This window comes from Ixodes scapularis, unplaced genomic scaffold, assembly GCF_016920785.2.
Source record: "Ixodes scapularis isolate PalLabHiFi unplaced genomic scaffold, ASM1692078v2 PGA_scaffold7__128_contigs__length_106722199, whole genome shotgun sequence".
NCBI lineage: Eukaryota > Metazoa > Arthropoda > Arachnida > Ixodida > Ixodidae > Ixodes > Ixodes scapularis.
The window spans coordinates 25,529,061-25,553,962 of record NW_024609882.1 but is presented as its reverse complement, the minus strand read 5'-3'; the positions used below and the strand labels follow the sequence as shown (position 1 = coordinate 25,553,962).

Genomic DNA, 24,902 nt, shown 5'->3' with positions numbered 1-24,902 from the left:
AGGCAAGTTTTCTTCTTGTCCGACGAAGCAGCACCCTTCAGCTCAGCGCCGATCTGGACTCCGGTGTTGCCCGTCGGAGGTCCAGCCGAGCTATGGCAGGCACTGTGACACCAGTCTCCGTTCTTGTAGACCGCCGATCTTACAAGGTCCTCTTCCTCAGTGGTAATCCTCGGGTGGTGCCTTGAAAACTTGTGGACCATGCTGCTTCGGCATTTATTTTATATGCAGGAAACACTTACACGGCCGTAAACAATGGAGCGAAAACAACCCCTACGCCCGAGATTACATTTTGCCATATCTGTGTCTCTATTTCTGGTGCGCGTTTTTTGTTATGTTAAGTGGAATCGTAAAATCTTTAAATCTCGGGAAAGCACCCCCCCTCCCCTCTCCCTGCCCCTTCGCCATATCAGTGTTCCAGGAGAGCAAATTTGAGAACAAACAAAAGTGCCACTTAAACGTTAATGCCATTGTCTCTTTTACTAGAGTCATGGGGTGGTGTTTCCCTCAAATTATGTCGCTCCGTTCGCAAACACGCCTTTTCTGGTGACACGTGGGGATTGTTCTTGCAGCGTGTGTTAATTGTCGCTGTCATCGCGAATTGTCGCTGCCAAATTTTCGCTGTAATCGCAAATTGTCGCTGCCAAATTGTCGCTATAATCGCGAATTGTCGCTGCCAAATTGTTGCTGCAATCGCGGTTGGCGTCAACACAACACTGCCCGCCCACGTCTTGTTTTATATATTGTCACGGGTGGTGACCAAAAACCAATAAATAAACAGGAAGAAATAAACGTTTAATGTGGCGAACTTGTGCCAAAAATAAAAGGGTATAAAAGATAATAATAGAGCGTCGCGGGCGTCGAAGTCGGTGTAACACCAGAGTCGACCGCTGGGGCGAGACTGAATCGACAAGGTCGCGGGCGGCCTCTTATCTAAGGTGAGTCACTATCTCGAAGATTCGGCGGAGAAGGTTCGAGCGTAGCGCGCTCGGGGCGAGAATGAACACGCACTTTCTGGAACAACTAAAGCAGGATAAACAATAGAAATTACGTCTGGAACAAGAATAAACGGGAACTTTCTAGAGGTTCGTGATCGAGCGTTGCTTTCTCAACCCTGCGCGCGGCATTATCCCCCCCTTTAAAAGTGCATCGTCCCGATGCAACATAAAACACAAAGCCACAACAAAAGGATAGCAGAATCGTGAGTCACAGTTCCCGGTTTGACGAGAGTTCAAAGTTCTATCGTTCGTAATACGGCTTGAGGCGCACGACGTGGACTACTTCGGGTCGTGGTTGGCGTCGTCTTGATGGTCCAGTTCCGTCGGGAAGAACCTCGTAGTTTAAGTCCCCGAGACGGCGAAGAACCTTGTAGGGTCCAAAGTAGCGTTTGAGAAGCTTCTCGCTGAGACCGCGGCGCCGTATTAGTGTCCAGACCCATACCCGGTCTCCGGGTTGAAACTGGGCGTCACGCCGGCGAAGATTGTAGCGGCCGGCGTCGACATGTTGCTGGTCTTGAATTCGTAGTCTGGCTAGCTGGCGGATCTCTCTGCCCGTTGAGCAACCACCTGGGCGTCATCGCTCCCGTCGTCGACTGACTCGTGCGGCAACATAGAGTCTAGCATAGTCGTCACCACCAGGCCATACACCAGCTGGAAGGGCGTCACTCCTGTGGTCTCTTGCACGGCTGTGTTGTAGGCGAACGTGACGTAGGGCAGCACTTCGTCCCAGGTCTTGTGCTCCACGTCGACGTACATAGAGACCATGTCGGCGATTGTTTTGTTGAGCCGCTCCGTCAACCCGTTGGTCTGCGGATGGTATGCCGTTGTTCGACGGTGTTCCGTGTGGCTTAGACGAAGGATCTCTTGGGTCAACTGTGCCATGAACGATGACCCTCGGTCTGTGATCAGCACTTCGGGCGCACCACAAACCTTCCGACGTGTGGAAGGGCAACCCCAGTTCTTCCGCACTGAACAACCGGCGCCAAGAAAGACGGATGTGCGGCGCACGGCCGATCGACGACCGCTGTGTTATCACTGCGGCGAGGCCGATCATGTGTACCGCCGATGCCCATACCGACGACTCGGGCTGCGCGGATTCCACCCAAACGACCCGCCCCCCCGGTATGCTGAACGCCCTCGGGAGATCGGCGAGTAGCTGCGACGACCTCAGTCCCCCGAGCCTGCGTCCCGCCGAGAGTTCCGATCGCCTTCACCACGACGTCCAGCTTCGCCGATGCACCGACCCCGACGTGAAAGCCTGTCGCCCCTCGCTCCTCGCCGGGGAAACTAGGCGCGGCAACCCCTGGAGGTGGAGTTGCCGAAGACGACCGACGTAAAGAGCCTCCAAGAACGACGGAGCGCTGCCACTCTCCCGACGCTACGCATCATAACGACGCTCCTGCTTCGGTGTCCAACAACCTAAACGTTGTTATCGACGGCCTCGACTCATCGGCACTCGTGGACACCGGAGCAGACTACTCAGTCTTGAGTGGGAGGCTCTCCCGCCGCCTTCGAAAAGTCATGACTCCGTGGGATGGACCACAAATAAGAACCGCCGGAGGACACCTGATTACACCAGTCGGGAGATGCACCGCTCGCGTCGCGATTCACGGCGAAACATGCCCTGTGAAGTTCGTCGTTCTGCAAGACTGCTCGAGGGACGTCATTCTCGGAATGGACTTCCTGTGTGAATACGGCGCCATTATCGACCTTGCGGAGAACAAGCTGACGCTTCGGAAGCCTGTCCCATCGGTGGAAAATCCCAAACCGACGTTAGCTGCAGTGCAAGTCCTCGCCAGCCACGTAAACCTGCCGCCGCTGTCGAGTGTCTTTGTGCCCGTCGAGACCGAAGGAGCCACCTGCGGTGTAGCACTACTGGAAGGAAGCGTCCAGCTTCTCCTCGGACGAGGGATTGGCATTGCAAGAGGCGTAACCGAGCTCCAGGACGGGCGTACCGTAGCCCTTGTCACCAACTTCCGGCAAGAGTCGCAGCACCTTACAAAGGGTACAGCTGTGAGCTACGTCGAGGAAATTCAAGACTCTGCCGCGATCGCCGTGATCTCAGAAGACGCCTCTCCCACGCAGAACAAGACAATCACGTCCTCAGAGCTCGACATCGACCCGTCCCACCCAGCCCCACAACGACGACAACTTCGTGACCTTCTCGCCGAGTTCAGTGAGTGCTTCTCCGCGTCATCAAAGGTGCGCCAAACGACGGTTGCGAAACATCGGATAATTACTGATGACGACGCACTCCCTGTGCATCGGCCGCCGTACAGGGTCTCCGTCAAAGAAAGGGAAGCCATCCAGCAGCAGGTACAAGAAATGCTCGACGACGACATTGTCCAGCCCTCAAGCAGTTCGTGGGCTTCACCGGTAGTCCTGGAGAAAAAAGAAAGACGGGACTTTTCGGTTCTGCGTGGACTATCGCCGACTAAACGCCGTAATATAAAAGGACGTCTACCCGCTGCCACGCATCGACGACACCCTGAACCGGCTGCGCCACGCCCGATACTTTTCGTCGATGGACTTGAAGAGCGGGTACTGGCAGATTGAGGTCGACGAACGAGATCGTGAGAAGACAGCCTTCGTCACGCCGGATGGACTGTATGAGTTTAAATTAATGCCGTTTGGGCTGTGCACAGCGCCGGCAACCTTCCAGCGCGTTATGGACACCGTCCTTGCCGGCTTGAAATGGCAAAGCTGTCTCGTCTACCTCGACGATGTTGTGGTGTTCGCAAGCGAATTCGATGAGCACCTGAGACGACTGCGAGCCGTGCTACAGGCCTTCAAGGCTGCTGGGCTGACCCTCAAGCCTTCCAAGTGTCGGTTCGAATATGGTGGGCTGAAATTCTTGGGTCACGTCGTGAGTGCTCAGGGTGTAAGCCCTGATCCCGCAAAGACGTCCGCTGTCGCCGAGTTCCCGAAGCCATCAGACAAGAAGACCGTTCGAAGATTCCTTGGGCTGTGCGCCTATTACAGACGTTTCGCTCGTGACTTTGCGCAAATTTCTGCACCGCTGACGCATCTGACGAAAGACGACGTGCAGCTCCAGTGGGGAGAGGAGCAAGAGCAAGCGTTCGGCGAACTCAAGCGAACGCTCCAGTCGCCCCCTATCCTCGTACATTTTGACCAATCGGCGGAGACTGAAATCCACACGGACGCCAGCAATACCGGTCTCGGTGCGGTACTCGTTCAGAGACAAGAAGGGACAGAGAGAGTAATCGCTTACGCAAGCCGGGCGCTGTCTAAGGAAGAACAAAATTATTCAACGACCGACAAAGAATGTCTTGCTGTCGTCTGGGCGATAACCAAGTTCCGCCCGTACTTGTATGGGATCCCGTTTCGCGTGGTCACAGACCACCACGCCCTCTGCTGGCTCGCAAACCTCAAGGCTCCGTCCGGACGCCTCGCCCGCTGGAGCCTTCGACTGCAGGAATTCGACGTAACCATTGTGCATAAGTCCGGCCGCAAGCATAATGACGCTGACTGTTTGTTTAGGGCTCCGGTTGAACCTCCAATCTCCGGCGCCGACGACGATGACGACTCCCGTTTTCTAGGCGCAGTTAACGCTACCTGATATGAGTGCACTGCAACGCGACGACGCGGAACTTAGCTCCGTGATCGACCACCTCGAAGGTCGAGGAGGCTGTCCCACGGGTCTTTTCTCGGGACCTACCGAGCTTTGTACTGCGGGGAGGCGTGCTCTTCAGAAAGAATTTCGGAACCAGCGAAACTCCCTGTTGTCCCCACCAGCCTCCGAGAATAAATTTTTCAAGCGTGCCACCACGACCCAACGGCCGGACATCTCGGCAACAGCAGGACCCTTGCCCGGATTCGTGACAAGTACTACTGGCCAAAGCTTCTGAAGACCGTCCATCTCTACACACGATCGTGCCATGAGTGCCAGCGACGCAAGAAACCGCCATCAAAGCCAGCAGGTCTTCTCCGGCCGATTACCCCGTCAACCAAGCCCTTCCAGCAAATTAGAAGGAATTTGCTGGGTCCTTTTCCACTGTTGACGATGGAGAACCGCTGGATAATTGTCGCCACCGATTATCTTACTCGTTACGCCGAGACAAACCCTTCCGTCGGGGACTGCGGTCGAAGTCGCCAAGTTCTTCATCGAGTCCATCGTCCTCCGGCATGGCGCCTCCGGGAGGGCATGAACCCCCAGCCTTCCGGTTAACAGCCGAACAAGCGTTTGCGAACAAGGCCACCGAAGATGTCATTCCTCACTCCTCTCATTACACTTTTAGAAAAAAGGGTATGGATAGTCCTCCCTTAGGGGAGGAACGGTCTTGTAACCTATGTTCCTTTAGAAAGGGAGAAACTTTCGTCCCTGAAGCAGGGGAGCAACTAGTTCCTCCGCCGCCTGCATCTCATTATGGCGGCCCTGAATCGAGCACATCGAGCTCAATAAGGCTTAACGAGGACGCTACGTCTCTTGTACGGGACGAGAGGAGCAGCAAATAAAAGCGTAACACGAGCTTTCCGCAAACTGTGTTTATTTCCGAAGCCAGATCCCCCCACAAGTATAGAAACTTGCGTTTCGAATGCTACTCAGTCTTCTCGTCGACAGCACTGCGATGTTAAACGGAGACAACCGATACCCAGTTACTTCGCGCACTTTGCGTCTTACCTTTGGTGTTCCTCGAGTCACAATTCCTTCGTCAACCGCACATCACGAAGGGCAAACTCAATCCGCGAAACCAAAAGCCGCTCTCGAAAGAACAAACTCGAAGCCGCTGTTTATCGCGTTGCGTGAAAAAGGTTAAGTCGCTAACCACCAGATGGCGGGGTCAAGCAGAGTAATTGCAAGTAGCTAGGCTAGATGGCACTAGGTACCACCCAATTCATGTTCTACAAAAAATAATTTGCTTTTCTCAGGCCACTGCTGCGCTTGGGGATCCTCTCCTATACACACATTACGCTTATTACAAGCATCAGGTGAACCACTGATCTCAATGACAATTGCTGGATCGCGCTTGCCGCTCCCGCAAGAGAAGCCACCGGACGCAATCCCGCTGGGATACGATTTCCCGTTTTGCTAGCCTTTTGCTGCGGTTTTCCAGCGTGCTGTAGACACGTTTTTTACAGTTCGTCGTCATTCGCCGAGGAAGTTTTTTGAGACTCAGTGTATTGTTGAGACTTGCCGTTGTGAACACGTGGAAAATTTTACGAAAGTGCAGTGTCGCAGGAAAAAGGCACAACGCGTCGAAAGGAAGGGCTGGCGGCGTGTTCAAAGCTTCCTTGGCACGCCAAAGTGCCGTGTCTCTGTGCCTTCGCGCGCTTGGATACCGATCAAGAATCGACGCCGTGTGGATGTGTTTTGCGAGTGCAATGTGCGTGAAGCCGTATCAAAAGGTACAACTCGTCGAAAACAAGTGTCGCCGGTGTCGCGGCGTGATCAAAGCTTCCTTGGCACGCGGAGTGATGCATCTTTGTGCCTTCGCACGCTTGGATACCGGTCAAGTATTGACGCCGCGCCAAAGTTCTGAACGTGTGTCGCGCGTAGATGCCTTTAGATCATTTATATATATCGGCCACGGAGTTCTGGATCGTCCAGCTGTTCCGGTGAGTTGCTATCAATAAAAGGGGGAGATCCGTACGTGTTCGTATGTACTATATTAACCATGGCTATGTCCCAAATCTACTCTTAACAGATTCCGTGGGAGCACGAATAGGGCAACGTTGTGGAGCCAGGGGAGTTTTCGAAAGCAAAAGTACAAGGCGGCGAGAATGAAAATCTTTGAAGCGCGGCCGATATGGTCGTGTGCAATCTGTTGACCAATTACAATTAGGCGGGCCGCGCTCAAACGTCAAGTGCAATTAAGTAGGTTGATAATAAGCCAGCACTGATCAGTGATGAGGAGCTGTTGTGCACGGTATTGTGTAAATCGTCTAAGGACGAAAAAAAGAGGTACCTTCCCCCCATCTTCCGTCGCTAGTGGACGCTGGATTAAGCTCGTTCCTAAACCGCGAGGGGAAAAGACGCTGATCCAGAGGCACGAACAGCTTCACGCACATTGCACTCGCTAAACACATACACACGGCGTCGGTTCTTGGTCGGTATCCAAGCCTGCGAAGGCACAAAGACACGGCACTTCGGCGTGCCAAGGAAGCTTTGAACACGCCGCCAGCCCTTCCTTTCGACGCGTTGTGCCTTTTTCCTGCGACGCTGCACTTTCGTAAAATTTTCCACGTGTTCACAACGGCAAGTCTCAACAATAAACAGAGTCTTCACAAAACTTCTTCGGCGAATGACGACGAACGAGTAGAAAACGTGTCTACAGCACGCTGGAAAACCGCAGCAAAGGCTAGAAAAACGGCAAATCGTATCCCAAGCGAGTGAAGTCCGGTGGCTTCACTCGCGCTGCAGCGAACAAGCGGGGAAGCGCGATCCAGCAATTGTCATAGAGATCAGTGAGGTAAACATACACTGAGCACATACACGGCACACACAAATATCTATACAACGGAACACCAAACTGACCCGAACACTACACCCGTGCTCTGCGCTCCCGTCTTTTATACTGGTCGTTTTGAACGTACGGAACTTTTCGGTGACTCCCTAAGCAATAAAAATATTCCCAGCATGATGATTTTTTCCCAGCAATGTCATACTTCTGAGAGTATTTAGAATGGCTCAGGTGACGAATCTCTTATTAAAAATTAACGCTCGATCATGCCGTAATTATTTGAAAGCCAATAAATCAAGCCGCTCCAATGCGGTTCGAAGCCATGAGTTTGTTTCCCCACACGGCACGTCGTAGCCTGTATTTCTATTGGTTTTTCTATTTGTGCTGTTCGCGCAAAGCTGCAATAGCCGTCTTGAATTAATCTCTGCAGAGCGGATATTCACTCAGCTGGAAGTGATGCTTCTCGGGCAGAGAAATCGCTTTTCGATCAACTTGAATGCAGTCAAAGCCGCCACTTGCGGCAGGTGTTAAGAGTACGGAGCTACGCGTGGCGAGCCCGAAAACTTCTAGCGCTTATCCCAGCGCGCCACTTCGAGGGCAGTTTCTCCAGGAACCGTAGTATATTTAAACAGCAAAATAAAGGGTAGCTTTTTTTTTTTCGATTTTACCTACTAATTTTTTTAATGCCGAAATTCCATACTGTAAATATACGTACTCTCCGTTACGATTTCGTACTGTTCAGTCCTTGCCCCAGAGCGCAATCGCTCTCGGGGACGAGACGATTCCGACAGTCACATTGGCCACTGTACGATAGGAGCTTCTACTGTTTAGACCAGCGTTCCAACATGGCTATCCGGACGTCGATCGATTGCACGTAATCCCTCAAATGGTATTAAAGTTCTTAATGTAAAGCGGAATGTCAACCTGCGACACCCCGCCCCCTCCGATCACGGCCCGGGAAGCGGCATCAATGCCCAACAGTTTATGATCTCATCTTCTTGTTACACTACTGATACGGGAACACACGGTCACATCGGCGATAATTCCAGTCTTCTGTTCACAACCCACAACACTGCCATCACGATGTTGCAGCTATATCGCTGACACGCACAAACACAGATCCACGTTGAACGCCGGTTGCACTCGGCATCGAAAAACAGAACCGAACTCAGCACGGAAGGCACCCAGGCAGCCGGCAGCCAGACTTGTACCGTACGCATTACAAGCAATCAAATTACTTGTAATCGATTACTTTTTGAAGTAATTTTGTAATCAGTTCCTTTTATTATTCAGTAATCACAAGAGTAATCTGATTACTTTTTGAAGTAATAAAATTACTTGTAACCGTTACAATTTATCCACGGGACCCCCCCCCCCCCCCCAACCCCGCCACACGCCTTTATTTTTTATAAAATGACAAAAATAAAAAATAAAAAATTTTTCGAACGGAAAAAGGAAAGATTTTTGCTGAGCTGTAGGAAACGAGGTCAATCTCTTTCTATGTACAGTTTCTGTAAAATGTCCGTTTTTTTTTTTTTTTTTTTTTTTTTTTTTTTGAGCTGGGATTGGGAGTTGGAAGCCCCGGGGAAGCCACAGTGCGTGACAAAGGCCATTCAGGGCGAAGTTTGAGGAAGCAGAATGTAGCTTTGTGAGTCCTTCGTTCAAACTAGCCCCCTCACGCACACACACACACAGAAATAATAATGAAAAAAAAATCCTGCTTATGGAACCTACTCGCAGCCCATAGGAGAACCAGAAGCGAAGAATGCTGAAAGCGGATGCGAAATATAACAAAGGCAGTTGAAATATTTCCTCATTTCCCCTACGTGGTCTTTTTGACAAGCAATGTTTCGAGCTGAGAAGTGGTCGGGGCGATCTCTTCCGCTAATGGATACTACACATGATCCGTTTCAAATCCTGGAACTGCTGCTCTTTTGTATAACGTGCGAGCTCATCCACATGTGAATAATAAAATGAGCGACGCAAACTTTGAGCGACAACCCTTGCTCAAGCTTAACAAGTTCTAGAACCCCCTCCACTCCCCCCCCCCCCCCCTTCCCCACAGACACACACACACTGGCGAACGCCCAAATCATTAAACGTCTTCAGACGAATTCTATGCGTGTGTCCGCATTGTGAAGGTGCAACGACCACGAAGAGGGAGCCAGTTTTTCTTCTTCAATACTTGTGCAAATGTGAAATATAGGTTGGAACTAGATCGTTGTTATGAGCGCTAAAGATGTGTATTCAAACAAGTAAGTAATCGGAAAAGTAACGATTACTTCTTTAAGTAATGTCCAATTACTTTTGCCGTCGAGTAACCAAGTAATCTAATCGAATACTTTTTAGCCAAGAGTAATAGTAATTGTAATCGATTACTTTTTTTTAGTAACGTGTACAAGACTGCCGGCGGCAAAACCTGCCTATCTTGGACGCAGTTCCTGCGGTTTCCATAACGTCGAAAACGTCGACACAGTTCCGCGTGGTTTCGCTACTGTAGTGACTGTAGTTCCGTGCCGGCGCGAGTCCCGCAATCCGGAGACGGCCATCCCCCAGTGTACGTGGCGCTGCTGGCACTGCTCCGGAACTTCGCTGTTTCTAGCGGCTTCGTTTGCTCGTTTGATAAAATTAGTGATAAAAACGCCAATGCAATTGGAATGTTCTGCACGTTTAGACTAGAAGACGGAAGTACAGGCGGCCTTCGCTGCCGCGGATGTTTACGTTACGATTGGTTATGAGAGCTGAAACCAATTAGTAGCAATATTTATTTCTAAAAGATTGATACATTTTCATTACTATACTCTTTTCCTGTATAGCCCTAGTGACTACGTTGAAATTAGTTTAATATTATGTCCCGTTGTGATGACTGCTATTTCATATATGCCCATTTTATTATGCAATTCTCACTCGGGCCTTCAAAAATTAATAAACATTATTATCGATTAAACGCCTCGGTTTCCTTAATTAGTTATTTCGAATAGGGTCGGAATACTTCACGGTAATCTTATACGGTGAGGAATGGTTTCTGTCGGTGTTTCTTCCAACTCAAGTTTCAGCGCACGTATATAAACTTACCTATCGCGTGCGCATTCGTTTTTGTACGAAATAGTCTTGCTCAATAGGTATATGTTTTATTTATGTATCCACCCATGTAACAGTACAAATGGTGCCTTCAACGTTCAGTGTTTTTATTCATTTGATTGCATGATTATGATTGAAAATGGTGAAGTCATGAGATTTTCCGTGACGGGTGAATGTTGATACGAAATTATGTGAAGTATTACGTCAACAGAAACACTTTTGGTTGATAAGAACATCACGGATTGGACTTCATGCCCTGTTGCAAAGCTCAAAGTTACTACCCGAAAGAAGGTGTTGATCTACGTTTGGCAAAGAAACATTAAAAAACAAAATTACAAGTTCAAAGCGAGTAGGAAGGAAACATGATACATTAGTGGCGTTTTTATATTCTGTTGAATACTTTTTCCAAAATAAAAGATATTTGAAATATGGTCTGTGAGAGTACCGTAAAATTTTCAAGTGTTTTTATTTCAAAGCAAAACTTTGTAGCATGTAGAACGTTAACAATGATGTGCTTCATATTTTTCCGGCCGCTGCAATTTATCAACGATAGAATTATTCACAATAAAAGACAATATGACTAAGGTGTGACTAGTTGGCGAACGTGGCGATAAAAATAGTCCTTCATCCATAACTACAGCTGAGCAGGTGAAGGCGCCACTCATCAGCGTGCACTTGTCGGCGTATTCTCTCGAAATATTTGCAAGACCCTCTGTCTATCGTAGCACAAATTCGATAACAGCATACCGTCCTGTATTTCACATGTTAATCTGGCCTACCTCGATCGGTTGTTCCGAAATAAGGTCGCGTTGGATCTAATAAACCGATGTTATTAGAACCAAGCAGATACTTTCGGCCGTCTTCAAAGGTCATAAATACCCGATCAGAAACATTAGTACACTACTTGAGCTACTGAGACAATGATATGATTGAACTGCCTCAAGCATGTCACTGCATGGCTCATGAAAGGAATCATGAATATACTTGTGTGTTCATTCCTTAGACTCAGTCACGCGACATTCACCTCACTAATCGCACTTTCCGTTGACGGCCTTGCCATTCGCATGCTGAGCAAGATCGACTTGACCATTTGTCAGTTTGGGACCTCTTCGTCTCATATACGATTGGATATAGAAGTTTACAAAGAGACTTAAAATAAGAACCGTCTGAGCAATGGCCACGTGAATGAGGTGCCTCGGGAAACCGCAGTCCACGAAGAGCGGGATGGACATGTGCCCGATGAAGATGACAAACTGCACAATCTGCATCGTGGTCAGGTACTTCTTCCACCAGAGGTACTGCCTCACATTCGGACCTAGCGTGGCAAGGAAGTAGTAGGCGTACATGACAACGTGGACGAACGCGTTCATGGCGAGTCCCAGGGCGGGCTGACCCTCTGGAGCGAACAATACCCAGAACCACGCGTTCACCGCCACCACGGTGTGGTGGATGACGTGCAGATGCGTTATATGCGTGAACTTCTTGCGCAGGACGAAGAAGACGGTGTCCAGAAAGTCGGCGTACCGCACGGCGACGTACCAGGACGCAGCTTCGTACAAGCCGGCCAACTGTTTTGTCATCCGGCCCGTGATCCCCTGGCACCAGAGGCTGTATTCACCTCCCGGAAGATAGGTGTAGGTGAGGACGATGTAGAGAAACCTCGCGTTGAGGAGGACCATCGCGAGGTTGTAGAAGCGGATGAGGTTGATGATCTGGAAGGGTTCCTTGTCCTTCATCCAACGCGGACCGGCCACTTTGACGAAGTAGAGGTAGGCCATGACTAGCGGGAACACGAAGAGCGGGTTCATTACCAGCGTTAAGTTTCGAGTCCGAGGGTCTCCAAGCTGTTGGAGCTCGCTGAAGAACTTAACCGGGTTCATGGTCAGCGTCAAGCCTGTGGTGTTGTTTCCCAACATTTTTGGTAGGTCTTGTTTCCTTCAGAACAATAACAAAACAGAAAATTGCGGATTGTCAAAACAAAAAAAATAACAAAAAAAAGCATAAAGTGCGCTTTTTTTTTTTTGCTTTTTTGTATTATAGCAAAGTATTTAGTATGCTCAGTTTTACGTCGTCCGAGCCTAGCCGACGTTACGAAGCTGCTCCAAAAGTGCATACATTTTGCATTGAAAATCCGTGTTTTTCGCATGTGTGAAAAACTATTTCTGTTTTTATTATGAAACCCCCGTGGGATACGAAGGCAATAAATACGTAGATAACAAAATAAAATCGTTTCGGCGCTCGTACTCTCTGTTCTCTCGCCATCACCGGGTAAACCAGTCCGGCACACTAAACACACCGTAATTCTGGTCTTTTATCTTTGTGTGATTGGTTTAACCAGTGTTTGAAGACCAACAAAAACGACGAGGGCAGTGACGAGGAACTTTTGACGCTGCTTGACAGGCGCCATCGGATCGTAGCGTCGACTGTGCTCGGACTGGGGTGTGAAGCGGACTAGGAACAGGACACATTATGATCCGGCTTCTTGATTCGTGATTCGTTCTTCGCCGTTCTCGTTGGCTAACGTCGCGGTCTCATTGGCTGAGGAGCGGTAATTAGATGCCCGAGACTCGGCCAAGCGCCGCCTTTCTTGATCTACCAGTGACTTTAGACTCGGTATTTTATTTTATAATCTTTAGAATTAGACTTGACAGCCCCATTAAAAAAAAAAACCAGAGATTCTGAGTCATCGAAAATGGAAAGACTAGAAGACTAGCGTTTTATTCTTTGCTTGCTCATTTTCAAGTCGTGAGCGTGAGCGTGGCTGCCTGCTCCCCACTACAGCTTAGTTCATTCCGTTTCTCCTATTACAATTTAACTTAAATTTTTAATAAACGGCAACTAAGTTTTAATTCAACCCCCACAGTTGGCGTATTCAAATCTCGGCCCAGGTAGCTGCGATCTGGCGGGAGCTAGTTGATTCTTTAGTCGTCCTTTAACCGAGATTTCGCTTCCACGCTGAAAAATAGAGGGTGGTCCGAATTAATCCTACATCCACAACAAGGATCTAATGGGTGACCATCGGTTGTTAGACATCCAAATTTGAGCACGCCGTGAACCCAACGCTGCTCTCTACAATCGGAGCCTGACTAATACGACGAGAAAGTAACATTACTTTTTCTCTAAAAAAAAAAATTCAAGCTGAGGCACTGAGCGCGACGGGTCGCTCGGTGAGTGTCTCCGGTTAGGCATGCCGTCTTGGTAGAAACAACCAAAGCATCAAGACTGAGGATAGGACGCCACTGATTACCTCTATCCTCGGATACTCACGGCATGAACTATCTTTTAAGCTTGGGCGTTTTATACTCTCGCGTAACTTTTCATCGTACTCAGTAGAAACAACAAGCGAAAATGCAAACGGGTGGACTTCGCCCGTGCTGTCTCAGCAGAAAACATGCTCTGATTTCGGAGGAGCGAACAGGGGCCCTAGGCTCTGGTCATACTCAAAGTTGCCTTCGAAGTTTACGGAGCTCACTGATTGAACTCTCGCGATGATGACGCGGCGGCGCTTTTGTCGGCGAGTCCGCCATCTTTAGGCTCCCACTTTGTGCTTAACGATTGTATAGCACCCGAACGAGCTATACCGCACTGATATCACCGCATTTTCCGGGCTATAGTCCGCAGAGGCAAATTCGGGGTCAAAAATAAAAGTTTTTGCTTATATAGTCCGGACACACTGTATAGTCCGCACGCCGTGCATAGTCCGCATTTGGTGCTTTGGTCGACGCGAAAATCTCCTCATAGATGTACGGCACACCATGACAAATGTTTGCTTTCTTAGCTTACGAAGAAGCTTGTATTATACATAAATCCTCGTTAACATCCTGTTTCGTTCCCGAAATCTGTCGCGCCTGGTCATAATGAACGAGTTTGAAACACAAGATTCTTGTATAGTGCGCACGGCCTCAAATTTCAACTTTTAAATATGTGTAGTCCGCGGACTCTAGCCGGGAAAATGCGGTCCTCACACACTAACGTCGCAACCAGAGCAAAAATGGTGAATGCCTTAGTTACTTTAAGGAACACGTTATCCGAAGGCAAGTTTTCTTCTTGTCCGACGAAGCAGCACTCTTCAGCTCAGCGCCGTTCTGGAATCCGGCGTTGCTCGTCGGGGGTCCAGCCGAGCTGTGGCAGGCACTGTGACACCAGTCTCCGTTCTTGTAGACCGCCGATCTTACAAGGTCCTCTTCCTCAGTGGTAATCCTCGGGTGGTGGCTTGAAAAGGTTTGGACTATGCTGCTTCGGCATTTATTTTATATGCAGGAACACTCACACGGCCGTAAACAAGAGAGCGAAAAAAAACCTACGCCCGAGATTACATTTTGCCATATCTGTGTCACTATTTCTTGTGCGCGTCTTTTGTTATGTTAAAAGGAATCGTAAAATCTTTTAATCTCGAGAAAACACCCCCCCCCCCCCCCTCCCTGCCCCTTCGCCATATCAGTGTTCCAGGAGAGCAAATTTGAGAACAAACAAAAGTGCCACTTAAAAGTTAATGCCATTGTCTCCCTTTTACTATAGTCATGCGGTGGTGTTTCCCTCGAATTATGTCGCTCCGTTCGCAAACACACCTTTTTTGGGGACACGCGGGAATTGTTCTTGCAGCGCGTGTTAATTGTCGCTGTCATCGCGAATTGTCGCTGCCAAATTGTCGCTGTTAATTATCGCTGTAATCGCGAATTGTCGCTGCCAAATTGTCGCTGTGAATTGCCGCTGTATTCGCGAATTGTCGCTGCCAAATTTTCGTTGTAATCGCGAATTGTCGCTGCCAAATTGTTGCTGCAATGGCGGTTGGCTTCAAGACAACACTGCCCGCCCGCGTCTTGTTTTTTTTTTTTTGTGTGTGTGTGTTTGTTTTTTTGTTTTTAGTAAACGCAGCGCGTCCAGGTCCTTTTCGCGTTGGTAATTGTTCTGATATGCTACTAGCGGACATATGTCAACACATACGTGTTTTCGGACATATCTGAGCATATGAAAACACAAACGTGTTTTCGCCTGGGCTAAACAAAATAACGCTTTTCCGCACTATTGTCCGCGGGCTATACATATTCATACAAGTTGTTGAATTTTACGGGGTGCGGGCTTTTTACAGGCGAGGGCTACGCAAGATTTCTTTTTTCTAGACGACCCATTATGACGAGACGTTTCCTACTTCGTGAAGGAAAGAGTATGTTAATGGCAGTTTGTGTATGAACCAATCTTCTGTAAAAGCTACTAAAGCAGACATTTCTCTAGATGTGGTGAGTACAAAATTGTTTTGCGCGCAGACTGGGCGCCAGGGAGGGACTATGCAGCGAGCGGGGAACGTGCACCGGTTGCCAACTATCTAAGGGAAAACTTTATTTTCAACCAAAAGTTTTCCCTGCGGGAGCCGATTGTAATCCGGAAAATACGATACAAAGGTAGTGATATGTTCTGTTGTTAAGGACACACACACACACACACACACACACACATATATATATATATATATATATATATATATATATATATATATATATATATATATATATATATATATATATATATATATATATATATACCGGGCTTTTTTGCGAAGACTTTCGAAAATCCTAAAAATTAGGGCGATTGAAAAAAGAAGAAACTCTCTTCGGGAACGAACTACCAGCCACGGCGGACGTCAGGAATTGCCAAAAACCTACTAATTAGCCCGATAATTAATTAAAACTTGTTAATTAACTTTTTAATTAGTGGATATAGACATATGATTCCAATTAGAAAGTTGCTGAGCGTTATCGAAAACCACTAAATCAGTCATTTTCAGAGACTTTGAGCGCGTGAGACGAGTAGTAACGCACTAAAGTTACCGCTCGTGGAGCAGGTACAAGGCTAGCGGTTGCGGTAAGGCGCCCGCGCGATTTTTCCGCCTCTTATCTAACACCAGCCTTGTACCTGCTCCACGAGTGGTAATTTTAGTGCGCTACTACTCTTCTCACGCGCTCAAAGTCTTTCTGAAAATGACTGATTTAGTGGTTTTCGATAACGCTCAGCAACTTTCTAATTTGAACCATATGTCTATTTCCCCTAATTAGAAAGTTAATTAACAAGTTTTAATTAATTATCTGGCTAATTAGTAGGTTTTTGGCAATTCCTGACGTCCGCCGTGGCTGGTAGTTCGTTTCCGAAGAGAGTTTCTTCTTTTTTCAATCGCCCTAATTTTTAGAATTTTTGAAAGTCTTCGCAAAAACACCCGGAACTATATACGGTGTTTTTTTAAGCTTTACAGAATTTTTTTTTTAAACATGAAAGCTAGATTAATGCTGTCTGCGCACGTGAGTTATACGGCCAAGGGGACATAATATAGGAGGCTAATCGCATGGGCGTACCAACCGGGGGGCGGGGGACAAGGGGGGGCGCTTGCCCCCCCCCCAGTTCTCAGAGTGGGGGGGGCAAGGCATGGTGTTTTGCCCCCCCCCCCCCCCCCCCCCCTGAAACAGCCGCCACTGGGCAGGGGAAACACTGGCCGGCGGCGCCCAAGGAATACTAAGGGCACCGCCCCGGACCCGCGGGGGCATACTTTTGACGCGCAGGCGATACAAACCCTATAGCAACGGCGCTCACGCCGGATTGGCTGGTTCGTGGAGATAGGCGCTCCTGCCGTCAACATAGGCAGTGGTTACAATGTGAGTTTCCGAAGCGGTAGCGTACCTTATTTGCTTGATATCTGCCTCATACGTAGCAGACCCGGGTTTTATTCACCGTGTGGGCTTATTATTTTTTTTTTTTTTTGTTTTTGTTCTGAAACATTTTGTTTTGTGGAGACATTTGGCGATATTTACATTTCTTTTTTACGATTAACACTGAAAAAAAAAAAAAAAATGTTGTCGACGAAACATCGCCGAACTAAATCGTATGGGACTCTATTTACGGATGTGCATGGGGGACAGCGGGGCTTGGGCTGCCTGCGCCGTAAAAGTTAGTCATGAATCGAATCTGCCGAACTTCAAATTGGGCAAAGTTCCGCACGTGCCGAAATTTAGAAGGAAAGTTCGGCAAAAATTTGGCAAATGTCTGCGCGCGCGCACGAACGCGACGGGGCCATGGATCGCAAATGGACGCCGCGCAGTCGCGCGGGTACATCGTACAGTTTAGTACAACTAGCGGTTACGGCGAGGTGTGGAGTAGGCGACACGATAACTGTGCGTTTGTGAGCTTTTTCGAGTGTGGTTCTCTTCAATACTTTCTGCCTCAAGAACAGAAGATCGACCAGTAATTTACGCAGTCCACTGCGCAAGGGACAAATGATGCGGTGTATTCTGGAAAACGTGATACTCATTTGACCTTTCCATTGATGAAGCGAGGTAGTTGAAACATTGACTGACAACTGAGAATTACACTCAGCGTGCGCAGCCCACTGCCGTCAAACGGGCCAGAGTCACGAGAGCTTGCCAGAATGAATGGAATGCAGCTGGCATCCTCGTCATAATGTGATATATGTTTTCCCCCTTCTTTTCTTACCATTTTACGCACTTTTACATATCGGTTTTGTTTTTTCACATGTGGTGGCGGGCTGGCAGGCGCTCTGTAAGGGTTCTCACCTACCTCCCTAGCCAGAGCCGCACACCACCACATGGGCCTCTTCCAGTTTGTGCAAATAAAATTATTATTATTATTATTATTATTATTATTATTATTATTATTATTATAACAATCCTATTTTCGGTTCCCAAGTAGTTTGTGCCAAAACAGAATAGTATTGCTTTTTCGCGTTATTTCGCGATTTTCATGTATCTGCATAAGACTAAACACAAAACTATCTATCATGCTCGACGTTGTACATCCGACCATTCCTAACTCTCCTCATCTTTCTAAACGTCCGTGTGTGTACTAACACCAGAAACCGGAATTTTAAAGGTTAAAAGCGGCACATTGTGAATATGGAACGCACACTTTCATGCAAAGCTGACGTCAAGTGACTCAACTAAAAAAAAATGCATATTTACAATATTGTTATCTTTTCTGCTGAAGGCTCAGCAACCGTTGCATTTGTTTTCGCACACGAAACGGCGACTCCCAGAGAAAGTAAGAGCGCAGTGATTGCCTTTATTTTAACAATGTAAACACACTTGCAGGCGTGCGCTGATGAAGTATCAAAATCAAAACTCTGTTTACGATAAGGAAAGAGGGACATTTAAGACAAACAGACAAGACAGGCTTTCGTTTGTCTTAAATGTCCCTCTTTCCTTATCGTAAATTAATAAACAACACGCTCAACCATCTACTTCAGAACTCTGCTAGCGTGATTCGTGACTGCGCCGGCGGCGGCTACTGCCCAACCTCGTTGTCACGCCACTTTCTGAAAGCAGACACTAAAATTGCAAGTAAACACACAGAAGCGACACCGATACAATTATCTTGCAGAATATCACCTTATTTAGTAATAACTGTGTCGATAGGACTACATGTTGTAATTTAAGAAAAAAAAAAACATTTTTCGTGAGAAAAACTAAATATCAACGTTAAGTCTGGAAAATAGCTAACGTAATACCTGTTCACAAAACTGGTGATCGCCACCTAATAAGTAATTACCGTCCCATCTCTCTCACCAGTGTTCCATCTAAGCTCATGGAGCACATACTTAACTCAAATATAATAAAATTTCTTGAATCTCATAACCTTCTTTTTGAACATTAGAACAGATTTCGTAAATCTTACTCCTGCAAAACCCAGCTAACCGCCTTCCTTACTGATATTTATTCAAGCTTCGATTCGAATACTCAGACCGACGCCATTTTCATTGACTTCTCCAAAGCATTCGACAAAATACCACACCAACGTCTTTTAACAAAGCTTAACGATATTAAGATTCATCCCTCTGTTGTTAAGTGTATTTCTGAACTCCTAATTAGCCGTTACAATATTCCTCCGTTAACAACGTAAAAGCTCCCACGTCTATTGTAACGTCAAATGTCCCCCTTCTGTGCGCTGTTCGCCGACGATTGTGTCATTTACCAACCCACTTTTTCATCCCATGATCATCATGCTCTCCAGGAAGACCTTCAGTCTGTAATCCACTGGTGTGAAAAATGGCGGATGACGTTAAACTTCAATAAATGTAGATCTCTATCATTTTCCCGCAGTTCGCGTGCCATTCCATTTCCGTATTACCTAACACTCAAGTAATAGCATGCGCATCTTATAAATGACTGGGTGTTCATCTCACCTCTGACCTATCATGGACTACTCACATAACTTCTGTTATTTCTTACACTAACCGTTCTCTCGGATATTTGTGCCGTAACCTCAAACTTGCTACACGCTCCGCAAAACGACTAGCGTATACTACTCTTATGACATCGAAGTTAGGATACGCCTCATCTATATCGTCCCCATGGCAGTCCTACCTTGCAAATAATCTAGAATCCGTCCAAAACAGAGCCCTTAGTTTTATTTATAACAACTACTCACCATAGACCGGCGTATCAGGATTACGCCAATCAGCTAACCTTCATTAACTTTCCTTTCGCCGCCTAATATCACGCTTTTCTCTCCTCCATCGAATTTTTTTTTATCACAATAGCCACCTCAAAGAATCACTGCTATTACCTCCCCATTGAATTTCCCCGCGTCTAGGTCACCTATGTAAATTATGTCCAATTCGATCATCAAATGTTTCTCACCAGACTACCACACTACCATAGGCCATCGAGGATTGGAATTCACTACCTCGTAACATCGTTTCTAGAACTGATTCTACTAAATTTGTTGAAGCCATTACCCTCTCTTTATCTAACCTACCTAGCTAGCTTACATCGTTATAATTGTGTTTACTGTTCTGTTTGTTTTTGTTCTATTGCCACCCCCTTGTATAATGCCCCACGGGCCCTCAAGGAAGATAAATAATGTTGATGATGATGAACAGTGTATTTTTGCCGAATGTTTAGAAAAGTTCGGCAAAAGTTCGGCTCCGCCGAATCCCAAGAATCGGCAAAAGTTCGACCCATCACTTGTAAAAATATACGACCCGGGGGGGAGGGGTTGGTTTGCCCTCCCCCCCAAAAAAAATCACGTTGATACGCCACTGGCTAATTGTAACAATCAGTCGGCTAATTAGTTCAAATTCGTTAATGAACTTTTTAATTTATTAAAATAGACATATAGTTCCAATTAAAAACTTGCTCAGCGTCATCGAAGACCACTGAATCAGTAATCTTCAGAAAGACTTTGAACGCGTGAAAAGCGTAGTAGTGCACTAAAGTAACCACTCGTGGAGCACGTACGAAGCTAGCGGTTGCGGTAAGGCGCCCGCGCAATTTTTCCGTCTCTTATCTAGCCCCAGCCTTGTACCTGCTCCACGAGCGGTAACTTCAGTGCACTACTACGCTTCTCACGCGCTCAAAGTCTTTCTGAAAATTACTGATCTAGTGGTTTCCGATGACGCTGAACAAGTTTCTAATTGGAACTATATGTCAATTTCCATTAATTAAAAAGTTAATTAACGAATTTTAACTAATTAGCCGACTGATTCTTACAATTATTCCCCTATACTATGTCCCCCTGGCCGTATAACTCACCTGCGCAGACCGAATTAACCTAGCTTTTATGGTTTGTTTTTAAAATTCTGTTAAGCTTAAAAGAAACACCCTATATATATATATATATATTGTTAGAAAGGAAGAAGTGAGGCTGAGCCAAAAAGGCCCCGCGCATCTCGAGCAGCAGCGAAAACGCTCGAGCTGCGCTCGGACGATTGCTCCAACGATTCTCCTGGCGACACCATCGTAGTCAAGTCTCTCTTCATTGTATTAAACTCATCTATTCACCAAGAGCCTGACAGATTGGTGGAGGTCCGTGGCTCCTTGTATACCTCTTGCGATCGCCTTCAAGACCTGGAGCTTCGTAGCGGACGCACGGCCCGTCCACTCGCCATGCCCGATGAAGAAGGAAACACGATCAGGCCCCGGGCTCCCACGGTCACCATCAAACACCGCCAGCGGGACCCTCCGATATTTACGGGATGTCCTGACTCGGACGTGGAGGATTGGCTAAAGAATTATGAACGGGTAAGCCAGCACAACGGGTGGGACGACTCATTTAAGCTCGCCAACGTTGTGTTTGCCCTCAAGGATACATCCCTTCGATGGTTCGACAACCACGAAGAAGCCATAAATTCATGGGACGGCTTCAAGACAGCTTTTGCGGAGGCTTTCGGTCAACCGGAACACCATAAACTAAAAGCACGAGATGAACTGCTCCGCCGTTACCAATTGACAACCGAGACATCAACAGCTTATATTGAAGATGTTCTCCGACTATGCCGCCGAGTCGACCCCCACATGAGTGAAGATGACCAGATCCGTCATCTCTTCAAAGGACTTTCCCAACAATTATTTTCCATCGTTGCTCCGAAATCTCCGCAAACCGTGGTCCAGCTCGTCTCAGAATGTCGGAAATATGAGCAACTGGACAACGCGCGAATATTTAAGAGGCCCTTCGATCGTCTCCCTGAGGTGTCTCATGGGTCATACCCTGACACCACCCTTTCAACCATGATACGCACCATCATCCGAGAAGAGCTGAGATTTTTTCTGGGACAACAGCGTGGACCATCGCCCCCTTCGGAACCCTCCGGTCATCGCCTTGACATCCAGTCCACGGTTCGTGACGAGCTTCGTGCTGCTCTAGAGCCCCTGCCGAACGCCCCTTCTGTCTACACATCAGTCGCACCCCCTGCAACACCCCTGTGCGCATACCAGCCATGTCCACCTCCATCCGCCTCGCCACCCTGGCAACCTCGTCAAACACGTCGCCGATCGGACATCTGGAGAACTGACGACAACCGACCGGTATGTTTCTATTGCAACACGCCCGGTCACGTTCTCCGGTACTGCCGACGCCGCATCGCCGACACTAGCCCACCAGCCCCTAACAACCAGTACACCAATAACTCCGGAGACCGCCGCTCTTCCTATGAACACCGCCGCAATGATAACTCCTCTCTCCGGCCCTTCCCCGCTTCTCGTGGATCCTATTCAGAAAACATTAACGCCGGACAAGATCTTCATGACCGCCGCTCGCCCAGTCCCGTCACGCCAGCACAGTCCCGCCGTGGTCGTTCACCGTCACCCTATCCTGCTCGCCGCCGCTCAGTTTCGCCCTTCAATGACCCTTCCACCTCGCACCAGTCAAACTAAACCCCGCAGCCTGCATCGACAGTGGAGGTCAGGCTGCATTTTCACAAATTATAGAAAATCCTCCGTTTCTTGGACCGACGAACATAACTGTGGAAATTGGACGACAAACCTTTCACGCTCTGGTGGACACTGGAGCAGCGAAATCCTGCATTCCTGAACATATTAGAAGGCGCTTGCGCAAAGTCCTTACTCCCCCCTCTGGGGGGCACCTGTTGCGCATGGGAAATGGCGAACTGGTACAGCCGCTCGGATATTGTACAGCATCATTGCAGGTGGGTCGCAACCGATATGTGGTCATGTTTACCGTGCTCTCGACCTGCATCGCAGACGTCATCCTTGGATGGGATTTTTTATCTTCAACCGCCGCTTTTATTGACTGCGCCAATCGTGAAATTCACCTTAATTCCACAGACGACCCCAGTCCCCATTCTGATGCGTCAATCGCTGCTCTTCACATCGACGATGATTTACTCCTACCACCTCAGTCGGCCGTCGCCGCGACACTGGTCATGACCAATCCAGTTCAAGGATCTGTTGGCCTCATTGAACCTATAGATACCTGTTTAATAAGAAAGGAATCGTCATTCCCTATAATCTCGCCACAATCACAGACGACAGATGTCACATCTGGATAACAAACACTTCGACGCAGCGCCAAATCCTTCCGCGAGGTAGCCGCGTTGCCACTCTTCGGGTGCATATTGAAGACGACTTTGTTGCACTTGCCCCCGCAATCTGCGGTACCAAACCATTAACTGAAAATAATTCCAGCGAGGCAGTAGAGAAAATGATGGCTTCAACACTCGTCGAAGCCGAGCGTCACCAGATGCGCTCCCTTCTAACTTCATACAGAGATGTTTTCGATTTCGGGGGCCAAGTGTTAACCCGTACCACACTTGTCGAGCACCACATCGATACTGGAGACTCCCCTCCACTCCGAAGCAGACCATACAGAGTATCTGCCCCAGAACGTAGACTGATTCGAGATCACATCACTGACATGCTAGAAAAAAAAGTGGTTGAACCTTCATCTAGCCCCTGGTCCTCCCCCGTGGTGCTTGTAAAAAAGAAAGACGGCACCTGGCGCTTCTGTGTCGACTACCGCCGCCTCAACAAAGTGACACAAAAAGACGTCTACCCACTGCCCCGAATAGACGATACCCTCGACACGCTACAAGGGTCGTCCTACTTTTCATCCATGGACCTCCGAAGCGGGTATTGGCAAGTTCCTCTTGCGCCCGCTGACAGGCCTAAGACAGCATTCATAACACCTGATGGCCTTTACCACTTCAACGTCATGCCGTTCGGCCTCTGCAACGCGCCTGCGACATTTGAGCGCATGATGGACGCCCTCCTCCGTGGCCTTACCTGGAACATTTGCCTGTGTTACCTTGACGATATTGTTGTCTTTTCTTCTACATTTGACGAACACTTATCTCGGCTTCGTAGAGTTCTTGACTGCATGCGTACTGCTGGCCTGCAATTAAATTCCAAGAAATGTACTTTTGGTACCCAGAAAATCAAAGTCCTCGGCCACGTGGTCACCGCAGACGGTATACGACCGGACCCAGACAAACTGCGGGCGGTATCGCAGTTCCCTGCCCCACAAAACATCAAGCACTTACGGACATTCCTGGGTTTGTGCACCTACTTCAGAAAATTTATTTCAGGATTTTCCGATATCGCTGAGCCTCTCAATCACCTGCTACGGAATGGCATCGCTTTCACGTGGGGTCCCAACCAACAAACTTCCTTTGAACGCCTCAAGACGGCCTTAACCTCGGCTCCCGTTCTTGGCCACTTCGCCGAAGGTCAAGACACCGAAATCCGAACCGACGCCAGTGGCCATGGAATAGGCGCTGTTCTCGCCCAAACTCACAACGGACACCAGCGCGTCTTAGCATACGCTAGTCGAACTTTAACCAAAGCTGAACGCAACTTTTCTACCACCGAGAAAGAATGCTTAGCCGTCATATGGGCTGTATCCAAGTTTCGCCCTTACTTATATGGCTCCCCTTTCCGTATTGTAACTGACCACCACGCCCTTTGTTGGTTGGCTAGTTTGAAAGATCCATCCGGACGTCTCGGCCGCTGGTCATTAAAGCTCCAGGACTACAGCTTCACTGTCGTATACAAATCAGGGAAGCGGCACCTCGACGCCGACAGCTTATCTCGATGTCCGCTTCCAAACGAAGCGCACCTTCCCCCTCATGCACAAGGGACAGATGACACAGCAACTCTAGACAACATCA

At 48.1% G+C, this 24,902-nt stretch overlaps 1 protein-coding gene across 1 annotated transcript; it reads right to left on the bottom strand.

The window, feature by feature from the left end:
- Positions 1–9,907: 9,907 nt before the first annotated feature.
- LOC120851156 (elongation of very long chain fatty acids protein 4-like) lies at positions 9,908–12,378 on the bottom strand (the record flags this gene model as incomplete). Its single annotated transcript, XM_042286412.1, has 2 exons — positions 11,617–12,378; positions 9,908–9,922 (listed from the first exon to the last, which is right to left on the bottom strand). Coding segments are annotated over exons 1-2 (777 nt in total), but the record flags the coding sequence as incomplete, so codon positions are not given.
- Positions 12,379–24,902: the final 12,524 nt, after the last annotated feature.